The sequence below is a fragment of the Salmo salar genome, chromosome 20 (genome assembly GCF_965601325.2).
Source record: "Salmo salar chromosome 20, fSalSal1, whole genome shotgun sequence".
In the NCBI taxonomy this organism is placed as follows: domain Eukaryota; kingdom Metazoa; phylum Chordata; class Actinopteri; order Salmoniformes; family Salmonidae; genus Salmo; species Salmo salar.
Window position 1 is genome coordinate 34051366 of NC_138310.1, and position 17217 is coordinate 34068582.

At 48.2% G+C, this 17217-nt stretch overlaps 1 protein-coding gene across 3 annotated transcripts in view; it reads left to right on the plus strand.

The window, feature by feature from the left end:
* The window catches only part of LOC106580493 (methylcytosine dioxygenase TET3), a 71184-nt gene extending 54534 nt beyond the window's left edge, over window positions 1-16650 (plus strand). For all 3 annotated transcript variants that reach the window (XM_082966386.1, XM_082966387.1, XM_082966388.1), the window contains 8 exons: window positions 213-303; window positions 4328-4421; window positions 7365-7573; window positions 8607-8757; window positions 8947-9036; window positions 9518-9655; window positions 9890-10250; window positions 10606-16650. In XM_082966386.1, coding sequence (XP_082822512.1) covers window positions 213-303; window positions 4328-4421; window positions 7365-7573; window positions 8607-8757; window positions 8947-9036; window positions 9518-9655; window positions 9890-10250; window positions 10606-12278 — 2807 coding nt within the window. In that variant the 3' untranslated portion in view covers window positions 12279-16650. The remainder of the gene's footprint in view (window positions 1-212; window positions 304-4327; window positions 4422-7364; window positions 7574-8606; window positions 8758-8946; window positions 9037-9517; window positions 9656-9889; window positions 10251-10605) is intronic.
* The last annotated feature ends 567 nt before the right edge of the window (window positions 16651-17217 follow it).

A 17217-nucleotide genomic window follows, 5' to 3' on the forward strand; every position in this document is an offset into this window, starting at 1 on the left:
CTATGGTCCCTCTTGGTTTCCATGGCCTGTTAGATATGAATAAGCAATCACTACTACTTCTCATACCTTCAATGTCACAGAACAGCCCTGCACTAATCCCAATAATACAGATATTATTGTGAGGAAGTAAAAAAGTATGTGGTTGAATTAGAGGTGTGCTATATTGCATTGTGAACTCTTTGTAATTTTCTCTCTCTCTCTCCTCTTCCCAGAGCAAGTCCTGGAGAAGGATGAGGGTCCGTATTACAATCACCTGGGCTCCGGGCCCACTGTGGCCTCCATACGAGAGCTGATGGAGACCAGGTGAGACTTCTGGAGCAGACTTGCTGTAGCGAAGATTTCCCTTCACTGGAACTAAGGGGCCTAGCCCGAACCATGAAAAACAGCCCCAGACCATTATTCCTCCTCCACCAAACTTTACAGTTGGCACTATGCATTGGGGCAGGTAGCTTTCTCCTGGCATCCGTCAAACCCAGATTCGTCCATCGGACTGCCAGATGGTGAAGCGTAATTCATCACTCCAGAGAACGCGTTTCCACTGCTCCAGAGACCGTTGGCGGCGGGCTTTTCACCACTCCAGCCGACGCTTGGCATTGTGCATTGGTGATCTTAGGCTGGTGTATGACTGCTCGGCCATAGAAACCCATTTCATGAAACTCCCAACTAACAGTTCTTGTGCTGACATTGCTTCCAGAGGCAGTTTGGAACTCGGTAGTGAGTGTTGCAACCTAGGACAGTCAATTTTTACGCGCTTCTGCACTCAGTGGTCCCGTTCTGTGAGCTTGTGCAGCCTACCACTTCGCGGCTGAGCCTTTGTTGCTCCAAGACGTTTCCACTTCAAAGTAACAGCACTTACAGTTGACCGAGGTGGTGCCACGTTGAAAGTCACTGAGTTCTTCAGTAAGGCCATTCTTTTGACAATGTTTTATTGCATAGCTGTGTGCTGGGTCCACATACTTTTTTGTATATGTAGTGTATTTCCCGCTAGATAAGACATAGTGCAAAGGAGCAAGGACTGAAATAGCCTTAACCTGGGGGGAAATATTAGGGAATAGATGGGTGGAGGAAACACTACAGAATACTGTTGTAGTGTGCTTGTTCAGGGATTTTAGCCCCCTAGATTATAGCCACACAACTCTTGATGGCAGCCTCCTGATTTTCCTGGAGCAGAGTTAGCTGTTCTTTCCCTCTCCATCTCTCCCTCTCCTCTCCATCTCTCCTTTTCTGTCCTTCTCTTCCTCTCCCTCCCTTTCTTTCTCCCTCTCTCTCCTCTCCCTCTCTCGTGACCTCTGCCTGTGAACAGGAGGTTATCCAGAGCTGCTGGCTATGGCCTGCTGTCTTGGCATCCAACCCTCCCACAGCTTTGAGCTAGCATCTCTATCTCTCTCCCTCTCCCTCCCTCTCTCCCTGCCTCCCTTTCTCTCTCTTTATTTCTCTCCCTCTCCCCCAGCGCTGCTGTATATCCCCCTCTCCCTTTTCTCCATCCCCTTCTCCCCTCCCCACTCCTCTGATCCTGTCCCCAGGGAATCCCTGACCCAGAATCCAATAGGAGGAACAGGAACTATCAGCATCAACAGATTAGACAGAACAGAGGGATAGGCACAGTGATAGGAGAGGAGATGAGGAGAGAGAGACAGCAGGTAGCCTAGCGGTTTAAAGTATTGGGCCAGTAACCGAAAGGTCACTGGTTCGAATCCCAGATCCAACTAGGTGAAAAATATGTCTATGTGCCCTTGAGCAAGGCACATAACCCTAATTGCTCCTTAAATCACTCTGAATAAGAGTGTCTGCTAAATGACTGAAATGCGAAATCAGAGGAGAGGCAGAGATGAGATAAAGGGATGAGAGGAAGAGACAGAGGAGAGGAACAGACGGAGAGAGGTAGAGAGCGATGAGAGAAAGAAGAGGGGAGAAATTGAGAGAGAGTCAAACAGGGATACATTTGCATTAGGAAATAGATAAACTCGGTTTTAGGCTTTCTCTTGGGAGTATTGTAACGTGAAACTAGTGAATGGAAACATTACATACAGTAGCTACTTAATCACATTTACCAATTCAGTACCCTAAAATCTCAACTGACAAAACAGGAATAGTTCATTGGCAGCTGGAATGTCTTGGGATCAGTGTTTTTGCTGACTAAACATGGGGGGGGGGGGGGGGCTGCTTAGTGCGTGTCCCATACATTGTTGTATAGGGGACCGGGGTCGAGAGTGGCTGGCTATTATAGTAACAGAGGATTATTTCCATAGACCAGTGACTCATCACTATCCTGAGAGAGGGCGGGGTAGCAGATGCGGGGGATGGGTGAGGAGAAGAGGGGAAGATCTCTCTTTGTTTGTATTTGAGAGGTGACTTAAGAACTAAATCCCTCGATAGTCTTCTCCCGACCCCTGAACCCACCTCTGACCCCATTGGCCCACCCCATAGAGGCCGAGCCCACTCCTTCCGACTGGCTGGTGATTGGTGAATGAGTTCCCATTCAGGACAGAGCCACATGTGTCCCACCATAGTAGACCCGCTCAGGGGTGACATTATCAACATGACATGTATGATACACAGGGAGGAAAGGGTGAGCTGTGGGCGAACATCTGAGTAATGCTGGTAGTTAACCCAGCCCCCTGCACATTGTGTAGAGAGAGAGACACACGCCAGAACGTAATCAGGCACATACACACACTAAGCAAACACACATTCGTGTGGTTACACTTTATTTGGATAGTCCCCTATATATGATCTACAGATGCTCACACTCTTAGGTTCTAGATAGCAGATAGTATATCAACAAACTCTGTTGAAATGCAACCACTTGCTAGGGTTACTGTAAGGGTTAGGAGTAGCCCTTTCCTGCAGTCAAATGACCAAATCGCCCTCTAGTGGCCTCATGGGTGGAATGTTATTCATATTTTTCCTCATTTCAAAATTACTAAACAATATTTAAACAAAATGTCAAACGATTTTGTTATATTTCAGTCTTCTGTGATGTAATATTGGGATGCAAACTCAAAATGTAATATATTATATTTGACATGGTACAGGTGTCTTCTTTTTTAAAGCCCATAACAATGTGTGTGAGGTGTATACTTTTGTTTCTAAGTAGATTTGTTTAAGACTACAAAGAAACACTATGTGACCCTAAAAGGTTTTAAGGGAAGGGGAAAGGGGGATACCTAATCAGTTGTACAACTGAATGCATTCAACTGAAATGTGTCTTCCACCCAACCCCTCTGAATCAGAGGTCCAGGGGGCCGCCATAATCAACATTCACGTCTTCGGCGCCCGGGGAACAGTGGGTTAACTGCCTTGCTCAGGAACAACAGATTTTTACCTTGTCAGCTCGGAGTAAGGGTTATGGTTAGGGTCAGATTTAGGTCTGATTATGTTGGGCTTTGGCTGCTACTGTCATGCCTCTGTGATTATCAACGGTGCCCTGTGAACACTCCTCTTGGCCAGCCAGGGTCAGCCAGCTTGTGGTGTCTTTGTTTGACAAGACACGTCCAACTCTCATGGAGACCAAAGGCTTACATTATGGTCTTGTAGAAGCACATAGGCTACTTGCTTATTAAGCAATAAGGCCAGAGGTGGTGTGATATATTGTGAATATACCACTGCTAAGGGGTGTTTTTAGGCACGATGTGAAAGTTTTATAATTAAGCAATAAGGCACCAGGGGTGTGTTATATGGCCAATATACCACGGCTAAGGGCTGTTCTGAACAATTAATAAAATCGCCACCGGACAATTTACATTGACCCCCCCCTCTTGTACACTGCTGCCACTTGCTGTTTATTATCTATGCATAGTCACTTCACCCCACCTACATGTACAAATTACCTGGACTAACCTGTACCCCCGCACACTAACTTGGTACCGGTGCCCTCTGTATATAGCTTCGTTATTCTTATTGTGTCACTTTTTATTATTACTTTTTATTTTAGTCTACTTGGTAAATATTTTCTTAACTCTTCTTGAACTGCACTGTTGGTTAAGGGCTTGTAAGTAAGCATTTCACGGTAAAGACTACACTTGTTGTATTCGGCGCATGTGACAAATAAAGTTTGATTTGATTTAGCTGTGGTATATTGGCCATATACCACAAACCCTTGAGGTGCCTTTATGCTATTATAAACTGGTTACCAATGTAATTAGAGCAGTCAAAATAAATGTTTTGTCATACCCGTGGTATACGGTCTGATATACCACGGCTGTCAGCCAATCAGCATTCAGGGCTCAAACCACCCAGTTTATAATGAACACTATACGATACAGTTAAACTGTAGTGTTCAGTAAGACACACACACTCACACTGTGCTCTCTGTCTCTCTGTGCAGGTATGGAGAGAAGGGAGATGCTATCCGTATTGAGAAGGTGGTCTATACCGGCCGGGAAGGCAAGAGCTCTCAGGGATGTCCCATCGCCAAGTGGGTGAGTACAAGTAGCCATACATAACAAACTGAACCTATACCTTTCACAGAACAAACCAAGCCTAACCACCCTACACAACACTAGCCTGGTCCCAAATCTGTTTGGGCTCTTGCCAACTCCATTGTTGTCATTGTCAAGCCAAACATGAAAATGAGTGTAAATGGTTGGCATGGTAGCACAAACAGACTGGCCCTCGTCGGGCTAACATTAAACACTAGTGTAGGCAACCAAAAACTATTTCATATCATCACACAATGTTTCATTAGACTTGTTACACCTTTATTGTCTGTGCATTTTAACCAACAGACACTGCACCAGACAAGAATAGATTTTCTCTTCTATATACTAAGAGCCATGAGGTAAAAAAAACATGCGAAAATGAATAAGAGTAGAGTAGATGGCACCACAGCCTCACCACAATCTCACCCCCACAGACACCACAGGCTCACCACAACCTCACCCCCACAGACACCACAGCCTCACCACAACCTCACCCCCACAGACACCACAGGCTCACCACAACCTCACCCCCACAGACACCACAGCCTCACCACAACCTCACCCCCACATACACCACAGCCTCACCACAACCTCACCCCCACAGACACCACAGGCTCACCACAACCTCACCCCCACAGACACCACAGCCTCACCACAACCTCACCCCCACATACACCACAGCCTCACCACAACCTCACCCCCACAGACACCACAGCCTCACCACAACCTCACCCCACAGACACCACAGCCTCACCACAACCTCACCCCCACAGACACCACAGCCTCATCCCCACACACCTCACCCCCACAGACACCACAGCCTCACCCCCACAGACACCACAGCCTCACCCCCACAGACACCACAGCCTCACCCCCACAGACACCACAGCCTCACCCCCACAGACACCACAACCTCACCCCCACAGACACCACAGTATCACCCCCTCAGACACCACAGCCTCACCCCCACAGACACCACAGTATCACCCCCACAGACGCCACAGTATCACCCCCACAGACGCCACAGTATCACCCCCACAGATGCCACAGTATCACCCCCACAGATGCCACAGTATCACCCCCTCAGACACCACAGTACCACCCCCTCAGACACCACAGTATCACCCCCACAGCCACCACAGTATAACCCCCACAGACGCCACAGTATTACACCCACAGTATCACCCCCTCAGACACCACAGTATCACCCCCTCAGACACCACAGTATCACCCCCCTCAGACACCACAGTATCACCCCTCAGACACCACAGTATCACCCCTCAGACACCACAGTATCACCCCCACAGACACCACAGTATCACCCCCACAGACACCACAGTATCACCCCCACAGACACCACCGTATCACCCCCACAGACACCACCGTATCACCCCCACAGACACCACCGTATCACCCCCACAGACACCACCGTATCACCCCCTCAGACACCACAGTATCACCCCTCAGACACCACAGTATCACCCCCTCAGACACCACCGTATCACCCCTCAGACACAACAGTATCACCCCCTCAGACACCACAGCCTCAACCCCACAGACACCACAGACACCACAGCCTCACCCCCTCAGACACCACAGTATCACCCCTCAGACACAACAGTATCACCCCCTCAGATACCACAGTACTACCCCCTCAGACACCACAGTACCACCCCCTCAGACACCACAGTATCACCCCCACAGCCACCACAGTATCACCCCCACAGTATCACCCCCTCAGACACCACAATATCACCCCCACAGTATCACCCCCTCAGACACCACAGTATCACCCCTCAGACACCACAGTATCACCCCCACAGTATCACCCCCACAGCCACCACAGTATCACCCCCACAGTATCACCCCCTCAGACACCACAGTATCACCCCTCAGACACCACAGTATCACCCCCACAGACACCACCGACACCACAGTATCACCCCTCAGACACCACAGTATCACCCCCACAGAAGCACCCCCACAGACACCACCGTATCACCCCCACAGACACCACCGACACCACAGTATCACCCCTCAGACACCACAGTATCACCCCCACAGAAGCACCCCCACAGACACCACCGTATCACCCCCACAGACACCACCGTATCACCCCCACAGACACCACCGTATCACCCCCACAGACACCACCGTATCACCCCTCAGACACCACAGTATCACCCCTCAGACACCACAGTATCACCCCCTCAGACACCACCGTATCACCCCTCAGACACCACAGCCTCAACCCCCTCAGACACCACAGCCTCAACCCCACAGACACCACAGACACCACAGCCTCACCCCCTCAGACACCACAGTATCACCCCTCAGACACAACAGTATCACCCCCTCAGATACCACAGTACCACCCCCTCAGACACCACAGTACCACCCCCTCAGACACCACAGTACCACCCCCTCAGACACCACAGTACCACCCCCTCAGACACCACAGTATCACCCCCTCAGACACCACAGTATCACCCCTCAGACACTGCAGTATCACCCCCTCAGACACTGCAGTATCACCCCCTCAGACACCGCTGTATCACCCCCTCAGACACCATAACCTCAACCCCACAGACACCACAGTATCACCCCTACATACACCACAGTATCACCCACCACAGACACCACAGTCTCAACCCCAGACAGTAAAGCAGCAGGGTCTCCCTGGTCCCTCTCCCTCCCAGTTGGGGTTTTCCACCTCTGTCACTCCCTCTGACACCCTGCTAATGGCGTTATGGATTCAAAACAGACACTATGGAGAGAGTAGAGGAGAAGACAGGTTGTTAGTGACAATATAGACACAAGGTGGGAGGGAGCTGGGGGAAGACAAGACAGGTGTCGATCTTACCATCTTTCTCTCTCTCTCTCTTTCTCTTTCTTTCTCTCTCTTTCTCACCCTTTCTCTCTTTCCCCCTCTCCTCATCTCAGGTGATTCGTCGGGGCAGTGAGACAGAGAAGTTGCTGTGTCTGGTGCGTCCCCGGCCGGGTCACCACTGTCCCAATGCTGTCATCATCATCCTCATCATGGCGTGGGAGGGCGTGCCACGGGCGCTAGGCGACAAGCTCTACCGAGAGCTCTCCGCCACCATCACCAAGTTCGGCAACCCCACCAGCCGCCGTTGTGGACTCAACGACGAGTAAGTGACAGCACAGACCCATGGCTCATCTGAATAAGTGACAGCACAGACCCATGGCTCATCTGAATAAGGGACAGCACAGACCCATGGCTCATCTGAATAAGTGACAGCACAGACCCATGGCTCATCTGAATAAGTGACAGCACAGACCCATGGCTCATCTGAATAAGTAACAGCACAGACCCATGGCTCATCTGAATAAGTGACAGCACAGACCCATGGCTCATCTGAATAAGGGACAGCACAGACCCATGGCTCATCTGAATAAGTGACAGCACAGACCCATGGCTCATCTGAAAAAGGGACAGCACAGACCCATGGCTCATCTGAATAAGGGACAGCACAGACCCATGGCTCATCTGAATAAGTGACAGCACAGACCCATGGCTCATCTGAATAAGTAACAGCACAGACCCATGGCTCATCTGAATAAGTAACAGCACAGACCCATGGCTCATCTGAATAAGGGACAGCACAGACCCATGGCTCATCTGAATAAGTAACAGCACAGACCCATGGCTCATCTGAATAAGTAACAGCACAGACCCATGGCTCATCTGAATAAGTAACAGCACAGACCCATGGCTCATCTGAATAAGTAACAGCACAGACCCATGGCTCATCTGAATAAGTAACAGCACAAACCCATGGCTCATCTGAATAAGGGACAGCACAGACCCATGGCTCATCTGAATAAGGGACAGCACTTATCTGAATATGCTCATGTTCTTCTGTTAAATTAGCATTACACTTGGAGGCTATACAGTGCAGTGCGTTGCCATTTAGATGGCATTCTGAGGGAGGCTTTCAGCCGAAGCATCTGTGCATGATAATCGCTGTTGTAGATTGAAATAATATAATAAGTTAATATGTTATTCTAGTTCTACTTCTGGACTGCAGATCACTTCATTATCCTTTTTTTTACTGATATTCAATGCACTGAGGCATCTGTTCCAGAATGATGAAGATGACTGTGTCAGTGTCTGATGACTGTGTTCGTGCTCTCTGTCGCCCCTGGCCTGCCTGCCTGCAGTCGTACGTGTGCGTGCCAAGGCAAGGACCCTGACAGTTGTGGAGCTTCCTTCTCCTTCGGCTGCTCCTGGAGCATGTACTTTAACGGCTGCAAGTACGCCCGCAGCAAAACACCCCGCAAGTTCAGACTGGCAGGAGACCACCCCCAAGAGGTAAGGGAACACGAAATCTATGGTCTATCTCACAGGAGCTTGGTGGCACCTTAATTGTGGAGAACGGGCTCCTGGAACACACAACTCTGATACCACCTTCACAGCACTGCTATATTATTGACAGCACCACACCAAGATAAAACTGTTACTGATGTGGTTATGCTGACCTGTTGTGTGTGTCTGTGTCAGGAGGATCAACTCAGGGATAACTTCCAGGATCTGGCTACTGAGTTGGCTCCCCTGTACAAGCAGCTGGCCCCACAGGCATACAATAACCAGGTAACACCTGCCTTCACACCCACCTTCACCTAGCTGCAGCTGATAAGTTATAGTGCCAGAGTCCTCTAAATAGTGGACTATTCCTCCAATAGTAAACGACACAAGCTGCAGGATGCTATGAGTTTTTGATATGTTGTTTGTAGTAACAGGTTGCTCTTGGATATGGCATCCTCTTCCCCCCCGTGTCCCTCAGTGTCAGAATGTATAGTCTGTGTAACATGGTGTCCTTTGACATGCTAACCATCCTTTTCCCCGTGTCCCTCAGTGTCAGAATGTATAGTCTGTGTAACATGGTGTCCTTTGACATGCTAACCATCCTCTTCCCCGTGTCCCTCAGTAGTTTTACACTCTACTGGAGAATTACTTGGTTTACTTCCCCCCAAAAGTACACAATAGAAACTCAAGGATGATATGAGTGTTAGACATAGTCTGTAGAGTAGTCCCATGCTTACTCTGCTGTGTCCCCTCTCCTGTCCCTCAGTGTCAGAATGAGGTGACGGCTCCAGACTGCAGGTTGGGTCTGAAGGAGGGCCGGCCCTTCTCTGGTGTCACTGCCTGCATGGATTTCTGTGCCCACGCTCACAAGGACCAGCACAACCTCTACAACGGCTGCACTGTGGTACGACACACAGCCCTACCTCTCTCTCTCTTTCTGTCACTCTCACTGTCACTGTCTAAAACAGCTTTCAGTCTGTCTTCTTTCCCTCTCTTTGTGTGGACATCGAATGGATGCTCTGCTGTGTGTGTTTGAATGTGTGTGTGTGTGGCAGGGGCAAATGGTGGTATAGAGACTGTTTGGATGGTACAGACAGTGAGTGTCCCACACTAACCCCCCCCCCCCCCCCTCCCCAAGGTGTGCACTCTGACTAAAGAGGACAACCGTACAGTGGGGGAGATCCCAGAGGACGAGCAGCTCCACGTACTTCCCCTCTACAAGGCCGCCCTCACAGATGAGTTTGGCAGCGAGGAGGGCCAGCGCCAAAAGATGCGCACTGGCGCCATTCAGGTGCTTAGCAACTTCCGCCGTGAGGTCCGCAAGCTGCCCGAGCCCGCCAAGTCCTGCCGCCAGCGCCGCCTGGACGCTAAGAACCGTGCCTCGGAGAAGAAGAAGGCCAAGCAGCAGCTGCCAACGCCCACGGAGACGGCGGATAACACGGTGATGAAGATGGAGGTCCGGCACGCTGGCTCCCCTGTCAGACAGCACGGCAATAAAGGCGAGATGACCCCTGAACTCTACTAGAAACATGGGAGAGTGGCTTCATGAGTGTTGTGAGATTTATGCTAATAATAAACCCAGAACTCAGGTGTTTTAAACAAAACTCCAGCCAACTTTACAATATGACGATAATAATATGGTCATAGAGTATATTTAATCCAAACTGACCTCGGGGTTAAGCCTTATAGCTAGTCAGCATACAGTATGCAGCCCATTCAGGAATCAAACCCACTACTGGTGTTCTAAGCAAAACTCCAACCAAGTGAACCATAAAAAAACACAGATTTGTGCAGAGGCAAGTGATTATCTCATGTCTTATCACCCCTCTCTCCTCTGCCTACTCTCCTCCACAGCGATCCCTAAGCAGGAGGTGAAGCCCACCATAAAGAAGGAGCCAATGGACCAGTGCCAATACCCCTACCACGTCTACCCCTCCCACCCTGGCTACTACGCACGGGGAGGCCCCCCTTCCAATGGCCAGCCCCCTCCACTTCCACCTCCAACAGGCCCTGTCAATGGCTACCACCCCAATCTACCCTCAGCACTGCCTTACGGCTATTACAACTCTCCCCCCAACCCTAACACACTTTTCCCCCATGAGCTCACTTACGAGGGCCGCAACAGCTCCTGGCATCACGCAGGGCACAATGCTTCCCCCGGCCCTGTGGACAAGAAGCCAGACATTCAGAGCCTCCAGGCCAGGCTGGCACAGTCCTACTCAGGCCCAGGCCTCCCTGAGCAGCAGCATGGAGACCCAGCCAACCAACACCAATGCAACGCTTACCCACACCCCCACCAGCCTGACTACAACCAATCACGTCCCTCCTCAGTCTCCTCAGAGCCCTCCCACAGAGGGACCCCTGTCATCAAGCAGGAGCCCATGGATGTGCCAGTGTATGAGGGGGGCAATACCCAGAGCTGTCCCGACACTCCCATCCCCGCCCCACAGCCTGAAGGGCCCTGGCCCGGGCACAAGCCCAACGGGAGTATGGTACCAGGCAGCTGGGAAGGCAACCTCCAACCACCATGCCCCCCGGAGGCTCCCTTCACTTCAGACAAGCAGCAGCTCCACCAGCAGGGACCTCACCAGACTTCCCAGTCTCCATACTCCCAGCATCAGCATCCCCCACAACAGCCCTCCCCATACACCCAGCAGTGGAACTCTTACCCTGGCCCCAACACCCCCAAGGCCTCCCCTGTTCCCTCCCCGTCACCCTCTCCTTCCCCACATCCCGGCACCCCCCGCCACTGGGACAGCCCTGCTCCCAGCCCTCAGCCTAAGGCTTGGCCCATGGGCATGGTTCCTGCTGGGTACTGCCCTAGCCCGGCCAGAGGCTTCCCCGACAAGATATGCTCCAAAGCGGGCGAGAGTCGGGGCTCGACCCCCCTAGGTCTCCAGGAGAAGGCCTGGAAGTCTTTCGGAGGATCCATGGCAGGTACACAGTCTCCAGCCCCAGAGACCTGCTGTGACCCTAACCGGGCCGAGACCCCGAGCGACGTCGAGAGCCAGAGAGGTTGTGACCTGGACGAGGAAGAGCAGTGGTCGGACAGCGAGCATAACTTCCTGGACCCCAGCATCGGAGGGGTGGCGGTGGCACCCGCCCACGGTTCCATCCTGATCGAGTGTGCCCGGCGTGAGCTGCACGCCACCACGCCGCTCAAGAGGCCCGACCGCTCTCACCCCACCCGCATCTCCCTGGTGTTCTACCAGCACAAGAACATGAACCAGCCCTGCCATGGCCAGTGGCTCTGGGAGGCCAAGATGAAGATGCTGGCGGAGCGGGCTAGAGAGAGGCAGCAGGAGGCAGCACTACTGGGGCTGCCCTACGAGGACATCAAACCTGGGAAGAAACGCAAGTTGGGGGCCACGGCAGGAGGGGCCAGCCCGGGGCCTGGCCAGACCACGGAGGGGCCAGTGATGGGGACGGTGACGCGGTTGGCCCCCACCCACCACACCACCTCCACGGTCACTGTGTCCCCCTATGCCTTTACCACACTCACTGGGCCCTACAGCCACTTTGTGTGAGGATGGACAGACAGACGGACACACAGGCTGGTGGAGGGAGAGCGCGCTGAGCAGGACAGAGATGTGTATCTCAGCCCCTCTTTTAGTCCTGTGTCTCTCTCCGTCCTTCTCCTCCTCCTGCTCTGTTTTCTCGCTCTGGTGCTCTAGGCTGGAAGGAGGGGGACTACTGGTTTGATTCCTCTTTTTGTTTTGTTTGTTTTTTACCTCATGTCAGGCAGCAGTTTGGGCCCGACCCTGGACCAGACAGACACACTGCCTGTGGTGCTCTTTCTCTCTCCTCTGCGGGAGGGACTCCATTGCTTCTCCTTCTTCATAGAATTTTAATGATCCTCCAAATTATTACTATTATTATCAATATTATTACGATTGTTATTGTTACTGTCAATGTTGTTATTACAGATATTATTATTATTATTATGAAGATGGTGATTTGATTTGTTTGTTTATTGATGTGGTTGTTTTTTCATGTTGTTATTAATTATTATTTTGTTAAAGTTGTGTTTTTTTTACCTAGGGACTGTCTTGCTTTTTTCCCATATTTCTGTAAATCTGCCCTTTTCTTTTTTTTTCTTTGGCTTTTGAAATGTTTGTAACTGTACTTGGAGAAAGGCCTTCCTCAGCACTGCAAGGCTCTTCAAGACAGTCTTTCCAACAAGCATGACATACACATGTTTTACATTTGAATCATTCATTTTGACCAAAAGAGTGAAGAGAAACCCACAGAAACTTCTCTGAACCATCCCACATAGTGAAAGGTTTTCAGTAACGTCCCCAAAGTCATGCCTTTTTTAAACCAACTCCTGTCCTGTCTGCCTTGCTGTGAAGAGAAGGGTTCTTCTCTCTCCATTTTACTCTCACCCCACCGATCCGTCTCACTCTACTGCTGTGGTGCTTCATTGATCTTTATCCCTTTTACAGGGATGATATCAGTCTCTCCATCTCTTCTTCACGGCACTAGATGCTGAATATAAGGGTGCTCTTATAGCATAGATGTATAGTGAGAACAACAGGCACTAGAAGTCCTCATCTTCCTTCAGGTGTTGGTTGAGAGATCTATCCCTCCAGTTCTATGGCTCCTGTGGGGATTAGTGAGCGCTTTCTATTTGAAGCACAAGAGGGCAGCAGTGACCCTGTAAAATGGTGCACTGACACACAGACACCAACTCTCACACACACACACACAAAGCTCTTGTCATCCAGCCAGCACAGAGCAATGCCTTACTGCTTTAAACCACCGAAGCATGGCCGCCAAAGTCTGGCCCTTCCAATGACCACAGGCAGCACGGGCCACACAGGCCCTTTACCCTGAAACCGGAGACATTGATGGGAATAGTGTGTGGACAGAAATGCACTCCTAAACACACTGGTGCTTTCCCTACACATGTTGACACACAAAGGGCTCAGTCAGTGAGTCCTGCTTCTGCCTGGTGCTGTTAGTCGTTTTGAAGCAGAGCAAGGTTTGTCTCTATGCACACACTGTCACGACAGAGCCAGTAAATCCTTATTCACCAATCATGGCTGCTTCTGCATTGCTTGCGTGTCAGAGCCAGAGCCTGCTTGGGGCTCACTTTTGAGATGAGAAATCTTGGTGCTTATGAAGTGGTCGAGATAGAGCTCTCTATACCTCAACGTTGCCGAGACACTGGTCAAGGTCGCAAAACGCTACAAACACACACACACACACACACACACACACACACACACACACACACACACACACAGGCACCACTGATGTCAGAGGAACATGATAAAAATTAGTCCACAGATTCCCCGTGTGCTCTACAAACTCATTTTAATCCACTTCTTTATTATTTATTACATGATAATGATGATGATTGTTGTTATTGTTTTTTTGTTTTGTTATAGCTAATAGAAATTGTACATACAGAAGAAAATATTTTATAAAAGCACTTTTAATCTTGATTTCATTGAGAGAAAAAAGAGAACAGATTATTGACAACTTGAAGCTTCATTTTTTTTTTATTTTTTTTTTTTTCGAGAGAGAGATAAAAAAAATGTACATATTTAAAATATTTAGGTAAGATTATTTAACTGTTGAGGGATAATGACTAAATCATAAATGATTCCAGGCTTTTTAGTCCAGTCAGTTTGCCAGACAGCCCTTAGTAACAGAAAACAACTCAGTGATTTCCAATGTGTTGTTATGTCTGTAGATGTATACTCAATACTGCTGTCCTGATTTCATAAGTACTGTACTACACGATACCTGATTTCATAAGTACTGTACTACACGATACCTCTGACAGCAACCAACCAGCCACCCTTCCTTCATGAGAAAAGATTGACCTAATCAGTAATCTGGCCATTTATAAGCCAGAGTATGATATCTAGCATTCCACTCTGAGAACCAATGAGAAACAAAGTATTTCTTGTTTTTTAACACAAGAATCAAACAGTTGCAGAATCAAAGTTGTCAGAAGTGCTTGTATGAGAGAACTCTAGTGACAGAGGTGAGGTGTAGCCCCAGCAGTCTGTCTTGTCCATTGTGTTAGACTGAGGTGAGAGGTTGTCAGCACCGTAACTTGTTTTTAATGTGGTATTATCAATGATAGTGATTTTAACAGTAGTAAAAGATGTAACAGTAATGGAAAACCATGATAACTTAACACTTGTTGTACCAGACTGAAGGTACAGTGTATTAATGGAAGACACCAGATAATAACTGGTAGTTTAGTTTGTAATATCTTTTGTTGGTCGTTGTAGATTGTCACAGACATGACCAACAGGACTTTGACTAATTTAGGGACTGGGGGAATATGGCTATTCTATTCCCACCGTTAGAACAAACTCCCCCTTTAATAACGTCAATGCATGATCGACACAGTTATAATGATTCAGTCATATTTATGATCTATGTAATAATGGGTGCTGATCATATATATATATATATATATATATATATATATATATATATACATTTTTTATTTGTACAACATTTTTTGGGAGGCTAATGCTATGGTGCTACTCCCTAACTTCACTGTGGAATAAAATGGGGGGTGACATGATTATATCACTGATATTTTTCTGAGCTCTTAGAATGATAAGATAAACTATTTCTTTGAATATTGCAGTTTCAATGATGGGGAACTACTCCGGTGCTGATTTAATGGGAATTTCCCATTCATGTTCAAGGTAATAAAAAAATAAGAAAACTGTTGAATTGAACCACTCACACAGTTCATACACAACTTTTATTAATCCTTCGTCCACATAAGCTACTTGAAAAGGAACTCTATTCTCGCTTTAACTGGTATGGGGATTGAAGAATCATATTACATTGAAGTGAACAGACTGTTATCTTAATTCAAAACTTGGTGCAGTGTATGTGCTGGAAGCTATTATACATGACTCTTTTGGGTATGTTGTACATTTTTATGGTGATGGGAGAATGTTAAGATATAACTCCAGATGTTTCTCACAGGTTGGCATTTATTGAGATTACTCATGTACTGGAGGCAGCTCTGCAGGGTGTTCATTAGCTTGCACAGCCACAAAGTCATAAAATTGGATTTTAAACCTGACCTTAACCCTAACCTTAAACACACTGCTAACCCTAATGCATAACCCTTACCTTAATTGAAGACCAAAAAGCAAATTTTTGTTTTCAAACATTTCTACGATATAGCCAATTATGACTTTTCAGCTGGCCCATCTAGCGGAAACAGCTCAATTCTGCCTCCAGGGCAAGACTTATGACAATTAACATCAACTTGCATGTTTCTCCATCATAGACTTATTTACTTGCATACTTATGCACTCACTAACTCCTTACCTATACACACTTCACATATTTTCTATTTTTATCTCATACTTTGTCTTTCGCTCCTCTCTCCCTCCTCCCTCTCGCTCTCTCTCTCTCATGCCCACACACACACACACACACCACACACACACACACACACACACACACACACACACACACACACACACACACACACACACACACACACACACACACACACACACAAATATTATCAGGATGTATACTCTGCTCTCAGTACTGATCTTCATTGATCACCCCATCTGCCCACTCTTCCAAGCTGGACTCAAGGTGAGCTCAGGGTGGACTCAAGCTGGACTCAATCTGGGCTCAGGCTTAAATCCTGTCCCAAATAAACAAAACATCACATCTGGCAGCTACATTCCTTTTTGAGTTTAAAGATTGTTCATGGTTCTATTTTTTCATGTCAAGTATGCAGTATGTAAAAAAAATAAGAATTGTTTCTTTGTTTTTGTTCAGTCTCTCTTTGTAGCTGTATGGTGTACTATGTGAATACATAATGTATGTGGTACAACCCACAATATTGTTTTATGTTGCGAGATAATAAAACAAAATGAAAAATGAAAATAATTAGTGTCATGATCAACATTTTTGCTATATACAGTGCATTCGGAAAGTATTCAGAACCGTTGACTTTTTCCACATTTTGTTACGTTACAGCCTTATTCTAAAATGGATTAAATACTTTTTTCCCCTCATCAATCTACACACAATACCCCATAACGACAAGCAAAAACTGGTTAAGAAATACAAAAATGTAATATCACATTTACACAAGTATTTAGACCCTTCACCCTGTACTTTGTTGAAGAACCTTTGGCAGTGATTACAGCCTCGAGTCTTATTGGTTTACAAGCTTGGCACACCTGTATTTGGGGAGTTTCTCCCATTCTTCTTTGCTGATCCTCTCAAGCTCTGTCAGGTTGGATGGGGAGCGTCGCTGGACAGCGATTTTCAGGTCTCTCCAGAGATGTTAGATCGAGCGCAAGTCCTTGCTCTGGCTGGGTCACTCAAGGACATTCAGAGACTCCCGAAGCCACTCCTGTGTTGTCTTGGCTGTGTGCTTAGGGTCGTTGTCTTGTTGGAAGGTGAACCTTCCAGTCTGAGGTACTGAGCGCTCTGGAGCAGGTTTTCATC